The sequence below is a fragment of the Lampris incognitus genome, chromosome 3 (genome assembly GCF_029633865.1).
Source record: "Lampris incognitus isolate fLamInc1 chromosome 3, fLamInc1.hap2, whole genome shotgun sequence".
Classification (NCBI taxonomy): domain Eukaryota; kingdom Metazoa; phylum Chordata; class Actinopteri; order Lampriformes; family Lampridae; genus Lampris; species Lampris incognitus.
The window spans coordinates 72,158,581-72,178,086 of NC_079213.1; the positions used below are offsets into that span (position 1 = coordinate 72,158,581).

The 19,506-nt window shown below is 47.7% G+C and overlaps 1 protein-coding gene across 1 annotated transcript; it reads right to left on the reverse strand.

The window, feature by feature from the left end:
• Window positions 1-6: 6 nt before the first annotated feature.
• Window positions 7-1,432, reverse strand: LOC130110700 (forkhead box protein Q1-like). The gene has a single exon (XM_056277877.1). The coding sequence runs from the start codon at window positions 1,292-1,294 to the stop codon at window positions 338-340; it is 957 nt and encodes a 318-aa protein (XP_056133852.1). The 5' UTR covers window positions 1,295-1,432; the 3' UTR covers window positions 7-337.
• Between the last annotated feature and the right edge of the window lie 18,074 nt (window positions 1,433-19,506).

Sequence of the window (19,506 nt, forward strand, 5' to 3'; positions counted from 1 at the left end):
AATATAAATAGATTATTAGTTCGTTAAACAGACGGCACTAAATCGCCGTCGTACAGTAGAAATGACCAATGAACCGTGAAAATACTCTCTAACAAGCGCGCTCTTGCGCGTACAGCTACGCGCATGCGCGCACAGCGGAACGTCCCGCGACAGCCGCAACCGACTTGCTCCGCCGTCCGGGCGAGATGACGACGCTCGTCTCTCTCGCTGCAAAATGACTTAGTTGTGATGAAGCAGAACAAGTCCCCCACACAAGTTAAGCCGAAGCGCTGAAAACTAAACTCTACCACACAAGAGGACCACGACACAAAGGTAGGGGCCTATACAACTGTCCACTTTAGGAGAGCAAAGAGTCTATATGGAAACTTCCGCCTCTTGCCCTGGGCATCTTCAGTGAGGGGAAAGCCTCCGATTTTGGCATACCCTGTGACGTCAGGTGGAGGTATGTGAGCACACCCCTACTGTGCTCTGTGCCGAGAGCCGCATCTGGCAGGCTGCACCTGTGGTATGTGTGTGGCGCAGGTCCCAGCGGCGCCGGGTAGCACAGGGTGTAGGACGGCAGTATGTGATGAGGTCCGGGGGACCAGTAGACCGGGGGGTTGGCGGTAGCGTCTCTGTCAACGTGACAATCCTCTCTCCTCTCAAACGGTTTGCTGAGGATGCTGTCTATGGCGAACGAGCTGGAGAACTTCGGCCCGGCCGTCTCGTCGTGGGAGGGCGCTGTGCCGGCTGGCATGGGGAGGTGGGTGTCTTGGCTGGGGAGGTGGACGTCAGAGTTCTCCTCCTCCTCCTTGGAGGGCCTCTTAGTGATGCGTTTCCTCCTGCGGCGGAACACGCCGTCAGCGAAGGTGTATTCGCTGTGCGGGTTGAGCATCCAGTAGTTGTCTTTGCCCCAGGGCCTGGACGGGTCCCGCAGCACTTTCAGGAAGCAGTCGTTGAGCGACAGGTTGTGGCGCACCGAATTCCGCCAGCCAGTGTAACTGCCGCGGAAAAACGGGAACTTCTTCATCAGGTAGTCGTTGATCTCCGCCAGGGTGAGGCGGCCGCTGCCGGAGTCCCGGATGGCCATGGCGATGAGGGCGATGTAGGAGTAGGGAGGCTTGGGTCTGCGAGTGTACGGCTTCCCCTTGCCATCGCCGCTCTGGGTGACAGGTGCCGGACTGTTGGCCACGCAGTCCCCGTCCGAGCCCAGCTCGTCTCCGGATAGGGGCGAGGGGACGCCTCCCTCCACGTCGATGCACAGCTCCAGCGGCTTCTGAACAAAGTGGCTGGCGGAGAAAACTTCAAGTTTCATTTTCAAAACAAAATTTAAAAAAAAAAAAAAATCAATCCCTTTCCTTTCCTCTCCGTCTCACCTGTTGTCCTGCAGGGAAGATGTATTTTTGTCGGTCACAAAGAGGAAATAAGTGAATCTGAGAGGATGGAAATGGTCGTAAAAGTCGTGCGGAGTTGGCAGCCCCGGTGCAGGTGCCGGGCGGGTTGCAGGGCCAGCTGGTGGGAGTCCTGAAAGCGGAGGTCGCTTTGTGTCTTGGGGAAAGCTCCGTTTGGGAAGGGTGGGGAGGCTCCCGCGGTCGAAAGTCTGATGCAGCTGAGTTCAGATTTGTCTCCGGAGACACGCGTGGCTTGCTATAATATAATCCCTCCGCAAGGGACGGCCCACGGGCGGGGTTTCCATCCAGCATCCATTGAAGCGATTGAGGGAATAGAGTCGATGTGTAATTGCACGCTACTGTGCCGCGCCAGCCTTCTAACAAACAAAAAAAAGAGAAAGAGGGGAGGGGAGGGGGGCAGGTAAGGAGTGGTGAGGGGGCGGGTGGGGAATGGTGGGAGGGGGGAGGAGGTAAAACGCATTATGTTCACTAATAACATCTTCAGTTTTTACGTCATCACCAGAGATGTCTCCCCCCCCCCCCCAAGACAGTGAGTCTTGCAGCAAGGCTTGTGTCAAACTCGTGTAAGGACACATAGGTAACACAGTTTGTAACTACAAACGATGACACGAGAACTGGTTACAGACGCAGCCTTTTTTATAGGCTACTATGTTTCTTTGCACACAAAAACAAAGAAATTGTTTTCTAAAAGATGATTAAATAACCAAAACACAAAACAAAAACACACATTTGCTAAATCTTTAACATTAGCTGATTCAAGCTGGAATGTGAATTGTGCTCAAATGTTGGACATTTTTCAGAAGGACAGACAAACGTTGAGCTCGATGTCGTTTTGCTGTTTATCAGTGATCTTCTGAGCCTGCTCGCTGTGATGTTTCGCTTGTTCAGGGGAAACACAACTTGGCTCTTCATGCACAACAAGCCAGAGCAAAGCAAAACACACACACACACACACACACACACACACACACATATATATATATATATATATATGTGTACGTAGATAGAGCCAAGTGAAAGACAGGGAAAGATAACCATTTATGTTAGCGTTGTTAACACTAACCTGTTTCTTTTTGTTTTTTTGTTGTGTTTTTTTTGGAATCGGAACTGCGGTGCAGCGAGAAGTGTCCTATGGAACGGGGAAGTGATGGAGACAGGTTGGTGAAATGGTGCGGCGGTGTGGTGATAGGTGAGTTGGACAGGATCCATTAAGGGAACAATGGAGGATATCAGGCTCAGTTTAAACAACAGGGTTGCTCAGAGGTCTCAAAACAAAAACTGTCTGAGAGGTCATGTGAAGTTCAAAGCAGAACACCTGTAAGAGGGTTGGAGAGAAAGCTCTGGAGCGATATCATAAGGCTGTGTGTGTGTGTGTGTGTGTGTGTGTGTGTGTGTGTGTGTGTGTGTGTGTGTGTGTGTGTGTGTGTGTGTGTGTGTGTGTGTGTGTGTGTGTGTGTGTGTGGCTTGGCTTGTGTTTGGACATAGCCCTGACAGAGAGGGCTCGTGACTCAGATGATTTCCAAACTCTCCGAGATCTCGCCTCGTAGTTTTTATGCTTGGAAGAAAATCTGTTTTCCTACACTCCCCCTTTTCTCATCAACACAGAGAGGCTGGGATGGCAAAGCAGTGAGATGTTGAAAAAGTTGCATGATTTATGAGCTTGGCTCCGGGCGAGTGATAATTATTAAACTGTCTTCTATACGACACACCTCTACACAACCCGCTGGCTGTTTGGACTTGGGACCTAAACTTTATAACTCGGGTTCAACTTGCTGACAAGCCACCCATTCTGTCACAGCATGGGTTTCTTTCACACACTCCTAGTGCCTTCGTATAAACTTCACACACACACGCGCACGCATGCATGCACGCTCGCGCGCACACACACACACATGTGCGCGTGCATGCACACACATAATTAGGACCGCACTATACAACTGTCTACATATTCCCTTTTACAGATTATGAGTCCTTATGATATTGATCATAAGTGGTAATCAGACAGCCTTGTGCTGGCAGTACCATGTTATCCTTGGGATGCTGTGCTTGCCTTGTATTTTCTGTCTTTATCATCGTATGCGTGTTCTCTACATGTTCTGATTTTGCAAAGTCGCAAGTAAACCTCATTAAACACACATCTTGAGCATAATATCCCCCTTGGGTGCACAAGACAGGCATGTTCAGAAATGAATATCTTGGCTGCATCACACACAGAGTTAAGTTTGCCTGCACTCAACAAAGGCCAGTGTCGGTACTTGATCTACTCGCCCTACCGGATGTGCTCGGGGTCCTGCGACTACAGATGACGTCACTACTTCACACATTCGGAGTGGGTAGGGGCTTGAGGAGGGGCTAGTTCAGTTTAGGAACAGCGGGAAACAGTAGGTTGCCGTTAGCCGCGGCTTGGGCCATCGGCCCTCGCGTGCGTTCGCTCGTCCAGGACCCCCCCTGAGCCTGCGGCCTCGCTCCAGGACCCCACCCCCCCAGCCTGCGGCCTCGCTCCAGGACCCCCCCCTGAGCCTGCGGCCTCACTCCTTAGACACAGCTCGGCCCTTCGGCCCTCACACCTTTACTAACCAACTCTATGTCAACGTGGCTTGTAAAAAACACAGCTAAATAACTATAAAGCTAGTGTTAAACAACGCTAGCGAGCAACATAATCCGTGACGTCATATGTAGTCGAAGGACCCCGAGTCGATATTGTACCCAAGCAGAAATGGAACCCACACCGGACACACAAATGGAGAGACAGACAGAGAGAGAGAGAGACAGGCAGGGGGGAGAGAGGAAGAGCGAGAGAGAGGAAGAGAGAGAGCGAGCGCGCATCACTTTGTAAGATGTGTTAGCCTTGTACAGACATTTCAATTTGGGGGTTAATTGATTTAAAAAAATGTTTGGTGCACTGATGTTGGCTTGAGCCCACCATTAGAATGTATGAATACCCTCACCACAGCTATTTTCTGAGCGACAGAGTTTGTCCGGTATAGTATGCCATTCCTCACCACATTTCACCTCCATTGCCCATCTATGACGAGCTTGGAATAAAAGTGGCAGAGGACTACCTGTGCCGGTGTAGCCAAGCTGGCCGAGCAGTGACGCACTGGAGGCAGTGTTATTAAAAATGGCAAGATGGATTTATTGTCTTGGTTATGGTATCAAATTTTGCCGATCAGGAGAGGAAAAAAAAAAAACTCCCAATATAATCTCAATTCCACTCTCTCCTAACCCAAACCTGGCCCGGCATTTTATTCCCTGGTCCAGTCCATTGCTCTTTACAAATCAATCAACTACAACAATATACTTTCTCTGTTTAAATATCATTAAATACATCTAACATCTTACAATAAACAACTCTATCCAAAGACAATTACTTAATTCATTACACAACACCATAAATAACCATACATATCTATCATAGCCCCAAACACCCCTCTAATCCCAGACACTTAACCCCATCTCAATCATGACGTTACGCCCTCCACAGTTCAAAATGTCCACTCCGACTTTCCGTCGGGTTCTCTCCCTCTCCAACCGGAAGCTTGTCAGCTGCAACAGTGAGTACCTGATGTGACGTGGCTAAACAGTCCATAATGTCTTCACATCCAGCCGGCCCATCTGAACGCCAAGTAATATGACATTTGCGTGTATGTTTACGTCTTGCAGACGGGGGAGCGATCGCGGTGCGATGCCGTCCGTCTACTGTGGAGCGACGCTGACTGTCGGGAGTGAGTGGGTGTGTGTGAATCGTGTGCGCCAACAAACACCCGTTTGTCAATATTGTTGTCCGTCTAGTTTGTTCTGATCCGGATTCCGGAATGTAGGATGCCGGCTAGTTCTGCGGTACAGCTGGACTCTAGAAGAAAGAAGATCTCGGCTTTAGTTCACTGAGCTTAATGGCGGCTAATGGAACGGACAAGCCGAGTAAAGGTCACCGGACCTTTTGGGCATGTCTGTATGTACATGTATGTATGCTGCCTATGTCTCATCACGACTCTAATTAGCGGATCAAGACGCGAAGCAGTCGGAGTTCATGTCGGACTGAAACCGGTGAAGGGAAACGTCACATGGCTGTGAGAAATATCTACCTAGCTTTGAATACTACGCCGTCACTGGGGTGCGTCCTGTGCCAACATGAGAGTGTGCATATAAAGGGAACCGCCTGATGAACGAGAAGATGATGACGCGTTGGCAGGCATGTTCGCTCACAGTGTAGCATTTACACGCGTTAACCATGCGGTTGGTAACCAGTATTTCTGCACGTTGTGTTCTAGTCAGCAGAAGGCGGGTACTAAGCCCAGGGCCCGCTGGGGTGGGTCTCCAGAGTGTCTCAACGCTGTCATTGCTCTCGGAATGACGGCTTTGATTGCAAGAAGGGGTGTCTGACGACTTCAGGATCTAGAAACGGCTGCCTTGCCCGTTGGCTCATTGCTATTGCAGACAGAGCTAGCCGGGAAGTGTCCTCGTTGAAACTCAAGAGGCCTCCCACGGTGAGAGTTAAACCAGATTTGATGAATGCTGTCGTACAACTGCTGTCGTTATCTATGCACAGCACGCCGGCGAGGCGCAGATGCAGTTATAGACGGCGTGGTGGGCGTGGTGGTGGTGGGGGGGCGTTTTTCGGTGTAGTTTTGTGAGACCTCGATGAAGTTGCATTTTGATTACAAGACGGCTGTACACACCTGGGCCGGCACCGCACCTGTTCTCAGTATTTGCTGGTTCACCCCCCCATCCCTCCCCCCACTTTTTCATGCAACGCACACTCCATCCGAATCACATCCACCCATTTATATGTATATGTATATGTATGTATATATGTATATATATATATAGTTATCCAGTTTATACTGACGAGGTGGGGGTAGTGTTTTCATAAATGAATGGGGATAATCCGTCTTTGTGCTCCGGGTCTGGATTACCGAAGGTGTCTCCTTGGTAGGCTTGCGCGTGACCTTTGCTTGCGACGAAGTCTCCAAATCAATCCGGCGTGACATTGTTTCGACATCCGCGCCGCCGCCGTCGACGCGCAAGGGTCAGTGGGTTCAAGAGGAGTCAAGCTCGCGCCTGTATAACTCGTAGTGCGCGTCTGCTCGAATTGGCACCTTGTTGTTTTTAGATCACCTCTCCAGATTTTTAACTGTCTCCTCTTTTGAGGGAGAGGAGAAGCCCTCTTTTATGTGCTGAAACGAGTGGAATGCCAGCAATGTGAATGCAGCGGGTGAATCCTCCGCGGCGTCTAAAAATACACACGCCAACTGCGTCGCTCTGCGCTCACACGCTAACCCGTGTCTGCATGTCTCGGGCTGACTTCTCTTACCTGCATCTCATCTCTTGTTTTCTTTCGTCTCGGCGAGAGAAGGGTGTCCAGCCCCCATGGCGCTGTGTAAACAAAGCGCGCGGCCCTGCGTGAGCGCGGGGCAGAGCAGGGCGGCCGCCGAGGCCATTGCGTAGCTGAGATTCTCCAGATTCTCCGCAGCAGATCTCGTCTCTTGTCAGCCCCCGCTGATTGTAGACACGCTTCGCTGGAGCACACAGGTAGGCACTGTATTGCCAACACTGCCAAGTCCAAGATTAGGCATTCCACGCCAATTCCGCGCATTCTTGCCTCCTCACAAAAAAATAAGGTGTTTTGGGGTTTGTATGTATGTATGTATGTATGTATGTATGTATGTATGTATGTATGTATGTATGTATGTATGTATGTATATATATATATATGTGTGTGTGTGTGTGTGTGTGTGTGTGTGTTTGCAGATGAAACTGTGTTTGAGACACGGTGTGCCCACCCAGATTGGTGTGAAAGTGTGTAAAATTGTGCGTGTGAGTGAAGGAGTTAACACACACACACACACACACACACACACACACACACACACACACACACACACACACACACACACACACATTCCATTTAGTTTATTATTCCTCAAACAATGATTACTGTTATTATCCAGCAATGTTGGCCCCCAAACGGTTGCTCCACGCTCTGCTGTAGAATCATACCTCTCTTTTTGTTTGGGAAGATGACTGGTGGGGGGCCTCCTGTCCGTATAATCAGCGGCACACCTGAACGCTTAAAAGTGAAAAACAAAGTTGCTGTGATGGGTTTTCTGCTGTTTTAACGTACGCTGCTAGAACATTCTTACGGCAGGTACACTCCCAGGACACTGTTATGGAGCAAATTGGCAGCGAAGCCTTGTTGTTGGATACCCAGCGCAACAAAAAAAAAAGAAACACTGAAGCGTCCATACGTGCGTGCACACGGTGTGTTGTTGGAGTTTTGATAAGTGTGGTTTGTTGTACATAAATCTGTGTTGCTTTTATCTCAGCCATAAATTGCTGAAATGTGAAATCCGGAGCAGCATATCTTGCAGTCACTTGGCAGTGACAGGTTGCTATTTTGGGTTTCCTTGCGTTCTTACCTGAGGTGTTCACACCCTGCAAAGCTGACAAGCCGGGGGGGGGGGATACATATAAATAAATGCAGCTAACGAGGGTATAATTAAAGCAATCAAAGAGAGAGGTGAAGTACAGGTGAAAGGTAGGCTGGCACCTAGGTTACACGCAAAGACAGTGTCGTCATGCAAGATCCTCCCTGCACCTCACAGAGACACGATGGACGCTCTTTTACGCCGAGACGCCCGAGTCTGTTTGTTTCACTGACCCCTCTCCTAAGAACATGCTCAGAAACCGAGAAGGTTCCTGGGGTAACAGTCACTATGCACACACTAGATTCTAACTATCCCATAAATACGTGTTTTGTTTTTTTCTTCTTTTCAGAGCCCTGAGATGACATGGCGGGTTTGAGTCGACAGTGCTTCAAACCACAATGCCACCGTGATCCTGTCTGTGACTGTTACTGCTCCTGTCTGCGTCAGGCCTGGGCCGATGCCCCGCCATGCTATCGCCTATCTGAACTCTTCACACGCTACAACCCCCCTGCACAATGAGTCCCTCCACAGCTGAGAGAGCCAGCAGAGGGTAGTGCCGGTGATGGTGGTGGTGGTGATGGTGGTTGTGTGTATGTGTGTGTGTGTGTGTGTGTGTGTGCATGCACGCGTGTGTGTGTGTGGGGTGACATAGAGTACAAAAGAAAAAGGGGACAATGATTGATCTCGGCTATAGACACCTCCCTTTATCGCTGCGGCTGATATAAATTACCTCCATTCAGCAGCGCTGAAGGCTGTTTTTAAGTAAGCATAAACACACGGCCAAATCAGTACCTGTGCAGCACTGTTTACCTGGCAGCCGTTCAGCCCTTTTCTGTCTAAACTTGAAATAGGATCCAAACACTCTACTCACGCATAGTGGTTTGCACGAGATGCTTCGCCCGCCTCGCAAACCTACCGCGGGGCTCCCCGGTGCTATTTTTGCAACGTCTGAACCCTAACCGCCCCTCTTATTGCTCTGATTGAGAGGTGGAACATCTAGCTCAGGGGCTTTAACTGCATACATGGCTCTAATTTTAAGTAGTTACCCAGGGATCAGCCCACAGACAACCTCACCAAACACACTGCTGATTGATAACATCTATATCTGTGGGTTATATTTAGCTACCCTTGCTTTCAGCTTTTTTTTTTTTTTGTGTATCGGTGCAATCGACAGTTGGAAAACAGGGCTCGCCCCTTGACCTTTCTCGCTGACTCTTTCCGTGGGACTCTGAGAACCCCCGCTGGATTGCATATCATTGTATTCCAACGCACACCGTAATAAAGCGGGGCTTGAACTTGAACCTGACTTGTAAAATCAACATGTATTCTTGTGAAAAGTTCTACCGTCAACCACGTCCAAGGCCGTACAGTCGTTCCTTCGGAGCATTTTATTCATGCACACAGGGAATACTTATTTGTGTTGTTGTTTCTCGTGTGTCACACAAGAAAAGGGACTTCAGGGCTTCTCTATCACTGAGCATTTGGCTCCTATTTCCTCTTACACAGGGTTGACTTGGAGGAGTATGGATTTTGCAATAATACATGAGCCATAGTGTTGTATCACAGTTTCTATTGGGTCTATATTCAGTTTTCCCAACATTCACTCTTGAGTCACCAGCCAGCCTGCTGCAGAGCTGTTTGTCACCGATCAATAGCCCCCCCCAGCAGCGTTGTGTCATTCAGTAGAGCACCAGATAGAGCCCAAGACACACACACACACACACAGTGCGAGGGGAAGAGAGAAAATATTCCATCCTCAAACAGCTGCAAGAGAAAAAAACTGAATTAATCCTGAGACAAAGGAGCATAAGTCAGACTCACACACACACACACACACACACACACACACACAGTGCATGATGCATGTGTAAAGATGAACTCGCCTCCTATGCGTCTGGCTTACCTGTGCTGGTTTCAAAGTTGCTCTTTCCCACCTCCCTGTTTTTGGAGTGTCTATGATGGCTCACCGCTTGGGTAAATAAAAAGCTGGGCTCCCGGGCAGATGTTACTGTTTGTAAAAAGCGCTATTAGATATTGATCCGGCGACACGTCGCGCCTTAATATCATTAAGGTTCGGAAGTTTAATTGGGGAAAAAAAAGGCTAATCTCCTGCAGCTGGCGGCGGGGCTGTAATGTGGTGTGTGTGTGTCCGCTCTGAGGAACCTGCCCATCGATCCAGGGGAACAAACACCAGCCGCCTGGCTCCCTGGATGCCCCACTTAGAAACACAACACTGCCGCCTTAACACACACACACACACACACACAGTGCAACAGTTAACACATGTAACACAGTAGAAAGAATTTGAATTATTGCATATAACAGATGATACAGTGATCATCCACACACAATGTTTGGAGTCCAGAAGAGTCCGGGTTTTCGGGTGTGTATGACAACATGCATTTTACTGGCAATACAATGGTATAAGTGACGAACTCCCCCATGAGCCTTTGGGATGAATGCAGTAAGTTTGACAGGTGAAAATGTGCTTGGGCTATTACGTGTGGCGCTGGTGTGAACCCCACCAGATGGATGGATGCAAGATGCAGTTTTATGTTTGTGCATCTTCTTGTTTAATTCCTTTATTCTGGGGCGGCATGGTGGCACAGTGGTTAGCGCGGTCGCCTCACAGCAAGAAGGTCTTGGGTTCGAGCCCCGGGGTAGTCCAACCTTGGTCCCAGGTCGTCCTCTGTGTGGAGTTTGCATGTTTGTCCCGTGTCTGTGTGGGTTTCCTCCGGGGGCTCTGGTTTCCTCCCACAGTCCAAAGACATGCAGGTCAGGTGAATCAGCCGTACTAAATTGTCCCTAGTTGTGTGTGTGTGGGCCCTGTGATGGCCTGGCGGCCTATCCAGGGTGTCTCCCCGCCTGCCGCCCAATGGCTGCTGGGATGTGCTCCAGCATCCCCGCGACCCTGGGAGCAGGATAAGCGCTTTGGGCAATGAATGGACGGATTCCTTTATTCCCGATCTTATTCGCGTAGTTAAACCCTTTCCATTCTCTACCTTGTGTTTTGCTCAGTGTGACCTGTGCCAGCGACCCGCTGCCTTATATAACCTGACTCTGACTGGGGTTTAACGCGCCCCCCAGCACGGCCCGTAGAGACAGGTTTGGTCATGGGGACCGCCGGGGGGATGGAGGCGGGGAGGGGGAGGAGGAGGGGGGGAGACGGGAAGAGAGAACGGGTCTGGGGGAAGAAACTGCAACACCTGTTTTCCGCCACCCTTTGGACGGGTGATTTTTAGGTCAGCCGGCGTGAAGCGTGGGAAGCGCGGCACTGGCTAACTCTGCAGCGTGTTGACATGCCCAGTGCACCTCCGCAGAGGCCGGGTCCCCTTTACAGATGGCGCTCTTCTCGTATAGAGCGTTGCTTCGGCACTAAATAATTGGAGTGCTGAAATATGTATAAAAAAAAAAGAAGAAGAAAGGTTCAAACAGGAGTCAGGAGAGGAATAAATATAGAAGCAGTTGTCAGTGAAATGGTTTATACCTCTGCCATATTTAACCCAACCTTCTGCAATTATGCTAAAAAAGAAGCCAACCATAATTGCCTCTCTGTGAGGCTTGTTCATGTCAAGATATGTGTCGCTGCCGCAACACTCCAGCTGAACTTTCTCTGAAAGGCATTGTGAGAAAACAGGCGGTAACTATTTATACAGCTACACACCTGATCAGGCATCTATCCAAACAAAAGGTCTTGAACCCGGCCCTTGCGTGCCTATCCAGCCCAGACATCTGATTAATTACAGTGTGGCCGTTAAGGCAAAGAAAAACTACCTGATGAAAAGTCAGCGAGTCTGCAGGCCTGACCTGCCCCAACAGCCTCATGCGTGTTAGCTTGTAAAAATCCTCCTTCCCGCCGCTCTTCACAACCCCCCCACCCACCCTGTCTCTTTGCCCCTCCTCCTCCTCCTCCTCCTCCGCTCCGGGCTCATTCGTGCAGACGAGGTAAAACATCTCGCTCCCTGTGACGGAGCCCCACAGGTGGGCCCCGCGTGCTCAGGTAGATAATATCACTGTTACTCTCCGTGTTTGGGTTAGCTCGAAAACACTCTTCACGACAGGGGCAAAACAAAGTGCCCCGCCGTGCGTGATAACACCCGCTGCTGCTTCCTACAAATTAACCTGTGGAAACACTTTGGCCTCGCACGCATAGAAACACCCACAGACGCCTGCCTGCCCTTTTCTTTCTTTTTCTTTTTTAAATTTGTTTATTAGGGTGGTTTCACGTGGTGTTTTACATACATACATGATGGTTTGTTACGGGGGGGGGGGTCCAGTAAACCAGAGGATCATGGTGTATGTTATCCACCAAAACAACGAGGTTCACCTAAACAGTTTCTTGCACCTTTAATTTTTTTCTGATGTCCCTGATTTACAAATAAAGGGTTTTATGAGCAGGCTGCATGAACTGAGTTCAGCGTGCAGCCCTCCTCCCCCCTCTCCCCCCCTCCTCCCTGTTTCTAATCTGCATGCTGCATGTGCAGTAGACTTTAGAAATGGTCTTTCTTCAAACAAAGGCGACATGCATAGCCCGAATGCGCTCAGGGCCAGAAGCTCTTAGGAAGACTTCCATAAACAGATCACCCAGGTGGTCCATGTGTGAGACGGGGAATAAAGTGTGTGTCAAGAGAGGCCTGCTGGTGTAATCACAACCTGGGATCTCCTTGTTTCAAGGGCTTTTTTTTTTTTCCTCATAGCAATAGCCCCCAACCTCTGCTCGCGATTTGTTTCGTGTACGCAGCCAGTCAAATTTACATCACAACAAATGCTTGTCAAGAAATGATTGTAAGATGGGGAGAATAGTAACATAAACCGGAGTCATTTCAATATTTGGCTTGCTATGGATGTAGTTGTCAGATATGTGTGTTTTCAGCATGTTAAACAGGAGGGCTTTAACATGTTAGCGGACAGCGAGCTGGATGGGGTGTTCATAGGAGAGTGTGGCTGGCTATATTCAGTTTGTGAACCTCAAGTCAGGTATTCTTAATTAATCATGCTTAACGTAGCAGTGCATGTGTGTAAGATGTTGATACCTGATCCTCCATTACGTCGGGGGTCCCCTACCTTTTTCCATGCCATGACCCACCTGTGGCGATTCCTTGTGACCCGAGACCCTCCAAAACAAGCTGTGCCGCGAAACTAAGCTGGAAGAAATAACGGAGACTGAGACACATACGGCCGTACAAACACACAACACCTTTGTATGAAGTGGGCCTTCTACAGGTCAGGCTTTACTGGTGGAGTGCTGCCCCCCCCCCCCTTTGTCTCCAATCGAAATATGTTTATTGTGGACATCGCGTGACCTCACTGATCCCTGCTCCACCTGTAGTTTGAAAACCATTTCATTACAGGAAAGCAGCGAAACTGGCCCATCTGGATCTTTCTCGAGAGACAACTGGTAGAGGAAGATTCCCACTGGGAACAACTGATGTCGTGAAAATCTGACAAAAAAGAGAAAAAAAGGACGAAATTGCCCACGGTTCATAAACTGAACCCTGGTAAGTCGAGCTATGATGTAATCTAATATCTCTACTGATGATAAAAGCCCCCCCCCCCAAGGCCTGCTTCTGGTCTAGTTCTTGTATATACCCGGTAGTTTATACTGGGGGCTGTGCCAGTCAGACATGAATCTATAGGCCGCACCACAAGGTTTCTAAGATTTACTGAGGCCCTCGATGGAGAAAATACTTTCCTTTCACACACACACACACACGCACAAACGCTCTCTCTCTCTCTCCCTTTCTCTCTATCTGCCTCTTTACTCTTTCAGCTGACTTGTGTATTCCTCTCCTCAAGACAGCTGATGGATTATATAAGCGATACTAGATGCCACCTCTTTTTGCAGTATTTAAATAGTGTTTTACATAACTCTGGCATGCTGTCGTGGCCTTTCTTATCTCGGGTCAAGCATGTTTAGTCAATGGCATTGACCCGGGTAGCGGAGTTGCCCCATTCACAGCCCATCCACCGGGCCTAATTCGGTCTGTGTCTTGGATTTAGCCCAGTGACCCACGTTTATTGTAAGAGATGTGTATAACCTGGACCGAGACATGTAGCGTGACCATGACAGGTCTTTCGTCATATGGAATTTATTCCTCACATCACATGTCCAAACACACTTGTGTATTAGCTGTTTGTCTGAAAACAGGATTACGCCTTTCTAGTGAAATATGAGAACCTGCGGCGGTGTACGAGAGAGAGAGTGTGTGTGTGTGTGTGTGTGTGTGTGTGTGTGTGTGTGTGTGTGTGTGTGTGTGTGTGTGTGTGTGTGTGTGTGTGTGTGTGTGTGTGTGTGTGTGACTTTGAGGGGAATCCGACTAGTGTTTCATAATGCTAAACAGTGTCAGGTAATAGCGGTGACTCATTGCTCAGAGCATGCCATCGCGTGTGTGTTTGGGCTATTAAGGATGGGCCTTTGTCTAAGTATTGAAAATGTGTGTGTGTGTGTGTGTGTGTGTGTGTGTGTGTGTGTGTGTGTGTGTGTGTGTGTGTGTGTGTGTGTGTGTGTCTGTATTGCATTTGTTGCTCTTAACAACTGATTCAGATTAAATCAGGTGAGACTTTAATGATCCTGGTGGGAACATCAGGTCGTTCTCCTCAAGTGATGTCTCATCAGCGTTCGGAGACGTTGACAGACCAAAAGAAACTGGGGGGGGGACAGTCAAGTTTCAAGGGTTTTGTAAGCCGATCTCGATTTACTTTCCGATTTGCCCGCAATGACGAATCTGGTCACACCTGCCATCGCTGATACTGGTCGGGATGGAGTAAATATGTTTGTCTGCGGCTTATGGGTTGAATGAGTTTCTGCTATTGTTCTGCTGGCCACGGCTCTAAATATAACCAGACCCATTATTAAGGTTTTAAAGCAGAGGCCCCAAACCCCTCCCGCTTTCCCTCCTCCTCTCATTTTCTTGTTCAGCACCTGTGCAGGTTTTACTATGAGAGAGTGTGTGTGTGTGTGTGTTTTTTGTGTACATATATTGCCAGGTGATTTACGGCATGGCTGCTGTCAGCCTGTCAGATTTCAGATAGGAATGCAGTCTGTAACGTCACCCCCACCCTGTCTGAAGACAAGTGGCTCAACTAAGTAACTCAACAGCCTAAACACAAAAAAAGAGACATACATTGTTTTGTTTTGTTTGTTTGTGTGGAAACTTGTGAGAAGCACTGACCATCAGCAACAATGTAGCGTTACTTTGGTGTCGGCGTCGGTGGTGCAACATTGTGGCCAACCCAGTGATAGCTCTTCCTAGAACCATTGTTGAAGATACGAATGTAACAAAATAAAACACAACAAACAAACAGGGCCTCTACAGTGGAAACTTTGGACCAAACATTTCCCGGCAGCCACAAATGTTACCCACAGTTGCAAACAGGGAGGGCAGCTGCAATCTGATCGCCAATCTCGTTCTCACCTCCACATTTTGCACAGCCGCTACAGAGTGCATACACGCCTTCTTTGATGCCTGCTCAGTTGCCGAGTGGCCATTATCAAGAGCTGCCATCTCCACTCTTTCTGCTGTAGCCAGATTATCATGCGTGCAACAATAACGTGCCAGTGTATGCGGGCATTTTCTCTCTGTTCTTACTGCTGGCACGCTCAGCATGGCATTTGACATTATGAAGGCAGGGCTGCAGATCTGATTGGCTTGACTGGAGCGACTGTTACCCTCCACAGAAGGCACGAAAACACACTCCAGTAAACAATCAATCAAAAGACAGCCACTAAGCTTTTAATCAGTGAATTGAAGTTTTCTTCTGCCACACCCAAAACGCGCGTGCTTCGTTTAAGAGTGCTTCAAACTCCTTGAGTGATTTTAACAGTTCAAAGGAAACGCTAAACTATTTCTTGTCCTTTTGAAGAGGAAATAACTTTCAAGTAAATTACAATTTGCTCTGCGAAAGAATCCATTGAAGATGCCTCTGTTTGTGTAGTTAGCTTTTTAATCCGGAACATTCTGACTTGAGAATTTTGTTTAAAAAAAAAAGATAATGTAATAATAATAATAACAATTAAAGACAAGGAAAAGACAGAAAAACCAGTCTGGTTTATGTTTTGGGCTCTCCAGCTCTTTGCTCTGACGACTTTGCCAGGTGGACACAGGGTGACTTACAATACCACGAGTAACTGGTTTTAAATCCTGTAAAATAAACAAGATCATCTAATTGGCATAGCCAGACTGGCAGAGGCAGCAAACACGCACTACAAAAAATATCCTTGCCAACAAGTTGTTCAGTCTAGTGATGAGTCCTAACATCTATTTTTCAGAACAAGCAGAAGTTCAGCCAGAGGGGAAGGATGATTTCACTTCTTACTGATGGAAACTCGTTTGTTTTTATATAATCTTACTGAATCAAGTGTCATTTTATTGATTTTGGCTGGGTGGTTCCCGTCATACCACTTTCCCTTAAGATGGTGCTTGTTGTTTCTGCAAAATTCAACAAATAAATAAATAAATGAATTGAAACTGTGTTTAAAACAAGTGGATTCATGATGCCCCACCAGTAAAGATTTTCAGTTTCTAAAATTGAAAATAAGATACTAAGGCGGAACAGGAGGCTAAATGACTTTTTAAAATGGGGCATTTTTTGCAGTGTAGCACCATTAGATCGGATCAGGTCTACATGTCCTCTGTAACGCTCTCTGTAATCCACCTTTATAGTACACACAGCCTATTTTCCAAGTACGAAGACTAAGGCTGCTGTAGTCTGGTACCCTGTATGTTAATTCACTTGACATGGATTAACATCTAATACAAGCGGATTAACAGAAGCAGGTAATGGAATCCAGTGTAAAGGCGAAAACCTTACCCGGATAAGACAGTGCCATGTTGAAAGAGCAAGTCTCCCTGTCATGTGTGGGGAAGGAAAAGCACACAGATCTGGTGCTCGATTCCCGAGACTAAGATCTGAATGTGGTCTTAACGTCCTACTGGAAGATAAATGGACACATTCGCCGGAACAAATAGGTGCGTGAGAATTTCTTCCATTTGATGTGATGAGGTGTGCTCTCAGCACAGATAAGTGTCCTATCAGATCAGCACTCAAGTCATTCTATGTAAACATCCACAATATCCTGAGTGTGTTTGTGTTCTTGCATGGATATATGGGTGTGTGTATGGAGGAAAATGTATGTATTTGAGTATATGTCAGCGTGTGTGTGTGTGTGTGTGTGTGTGTGTGTGTGTGTGTGTGTGTGTGTGTGTGTGTGTGTGTGTGTATGGATGAATTGGTATGTGCTCTGAATTGATGTGGCCCTAAACACAGAGCAGTGGAGTATAGAAGACTACCCTTATGCTCCTTTGTGATTGACAGTGTCTAGAGAAGTCACTGGTGCAAGGTGTGATTCCACACTGTTTATCCTCACGCTCTAGGCCAGGTACATACCCTGCATAGTTGTACCCAGCGCCTTTGCGTCACAGCTCTCAGCACATGTGCTAATCCTCTAGGTATTTGAACCTAATATCTCCCACAGGGCAAAAATCCTTGAGCTTTTTCACTCAGAAGACAGAGCCTGCTGAGGATCAACCCGGCACAATATTTTGTCTGAGAAATATTATGATTCCTCTGGGAGTGGAATCAAATGTAACGTATCAGTAATTCTGTAAATGGAGCACTTGACTCCCAAAGAGCTCTGAATAATGACGGAAAGAGAAGAGGAAAGAGTACAAGACCACTTTTCGTAGAAGTTGGAGGTACAGTCGGTGAGATGTGGTTTTTTTGTGTGTCTATGACAGGTTTTCGTCGCGAGCGCACACACACACACACACACACACACACACACACACACACACACACACACACACACACACACACACACACACACACACATATAAACATGTCCCACCATCACCACCAACTCCAACCAATTATCTCCTGATGTATGCAGGCTCAGGCGAGTATGCCGAGCCAGAAATTCCACCGACCGCCAACTGACTGCCCAAGTTTGCCAACAGAGATCTGAGGAACGCGTCAGAGAGCACTACCAAGTGACGCACAGCGCGGCACCTCGCCTGCACACTTTGTTTACGTCTTTTGTTTTCTTTAAGGGCAGAGTAGATTTCATGTTCTGAAGCCGAGCGGGTGCAGAGGGATGGAAGTGCCCATTCACAATCTCACTCTCATTCTACCTGCCCCCTTTCATGTGCACAGGCCGAGGCAAAGAACCGAGAGCCGGCCTGAAAACAACACCAAGCTGAGAGACAGAGAGATAGAAATACGCTGCAGTGTGTGCATGTGTGTGTGTGCACATCTGTGTGTGTGTGTGTGTGTGTGTGTGTGTGTGTGTGTGTGTGTGTGTGTGTACACACTCAAAGGGATGATTATCACATCCTGATCGAGAGAGCTGGGAAACACCTGCCAAAATACTGGTTACTTTGGAACATGCCACAGAAACGTCTGTGCATGCATGTGTGTGTTTATGTGTGTTTTTATGTGTGAGTGTGTGTGTGTGTGTGTGTGTTTGGATGTGTGCGCACACACATGTTTTGTTGTCTGACAGCTCGATAAGCAACATGTAAGCAGACTCTTGATGATGACAGGGCCAGTCACACGCCATGAGGAACTCTAACCTGATATACATCTGAATACAAAGCTTTTGGATAAAAACAATGATTTTTCTATACATAGTACATTCTTGGTAATAAACCTTTCATAAAAAACAATGTTAATGTACATTGTCAAATGCGTCTATAGCCAGCAGAAATATGTACTTTGCTGTAAGGTACAGTTGTGTTAAATCGTTGCCAAATGTCCTAGCTTTTTTTCTGTTGATTTTATTCCCTATTTTTTGGTATATTCTCATGTTCATGCATGGTGTGCTCATGCGTGCATGTGGAAACACATGTGTACGGTGTCAAGCATGAGAAACACAGCGGGGTTTTTCTCTGCCTCTTTGCAGAGTGAGGAAGGGAGGGGGAGGAATGAGAGGGGCAAGCTGTGATAACAAACTCCATTCACTTCAGAAATAACAACACAGCACTTAGGGAGAACTATGGGCTCCTTTCCTTTGGGAGCCAAAGACCGACCCCAGCATAAACTCAACTAATTTACTGTCATTAACTGTAACATCACAGTATGGAGCTTTGTCCTATACAGCAAGATGGTTTATCATTTAATTTTCACTTATCTCTCACATACTTGCACAAACATTACAAACATACAGCCACGCATATGCGCACACGTGCACGCGTACACACACACACACACACACACACACACACGCACACACACAGAGCGCTCCCATATATTCTGTGTATGAGAGAGTTAGAGACTGTCACAGTGTTTATTTGCTGCCCCAGATGGTCTCAGACTGTGTTGGATGTAAGTCATATGAGGTCGGGGCCGTGACCTTTAAGACTCCCAGACTCCTAACCCATTGCCCTGGTCAGCTTGCGTCAACAGTAAAGACACAGGAACACACAATAACTGGGCTGCAATGTCCTCTCTCAATGCAGGGTTTATAGGTGGATTCAACTCCCAAGAAATTGTATTCCTGAAACAAGGTGGCCCTTTGTGGCCTGGTTTCTCTAAAATCAGCCTTGTATAGCAAGCTAATGCATTTCATTTCACAACAGTAGCCATGTTGTTCAAGATGGTGTACTGAATGGCTTGAGCCTGCAATTTCTGTTTTCCACCTTTTTCTAATTTAAGTTTCACTTCCATCCTCATATCTCCTTAAATACTAC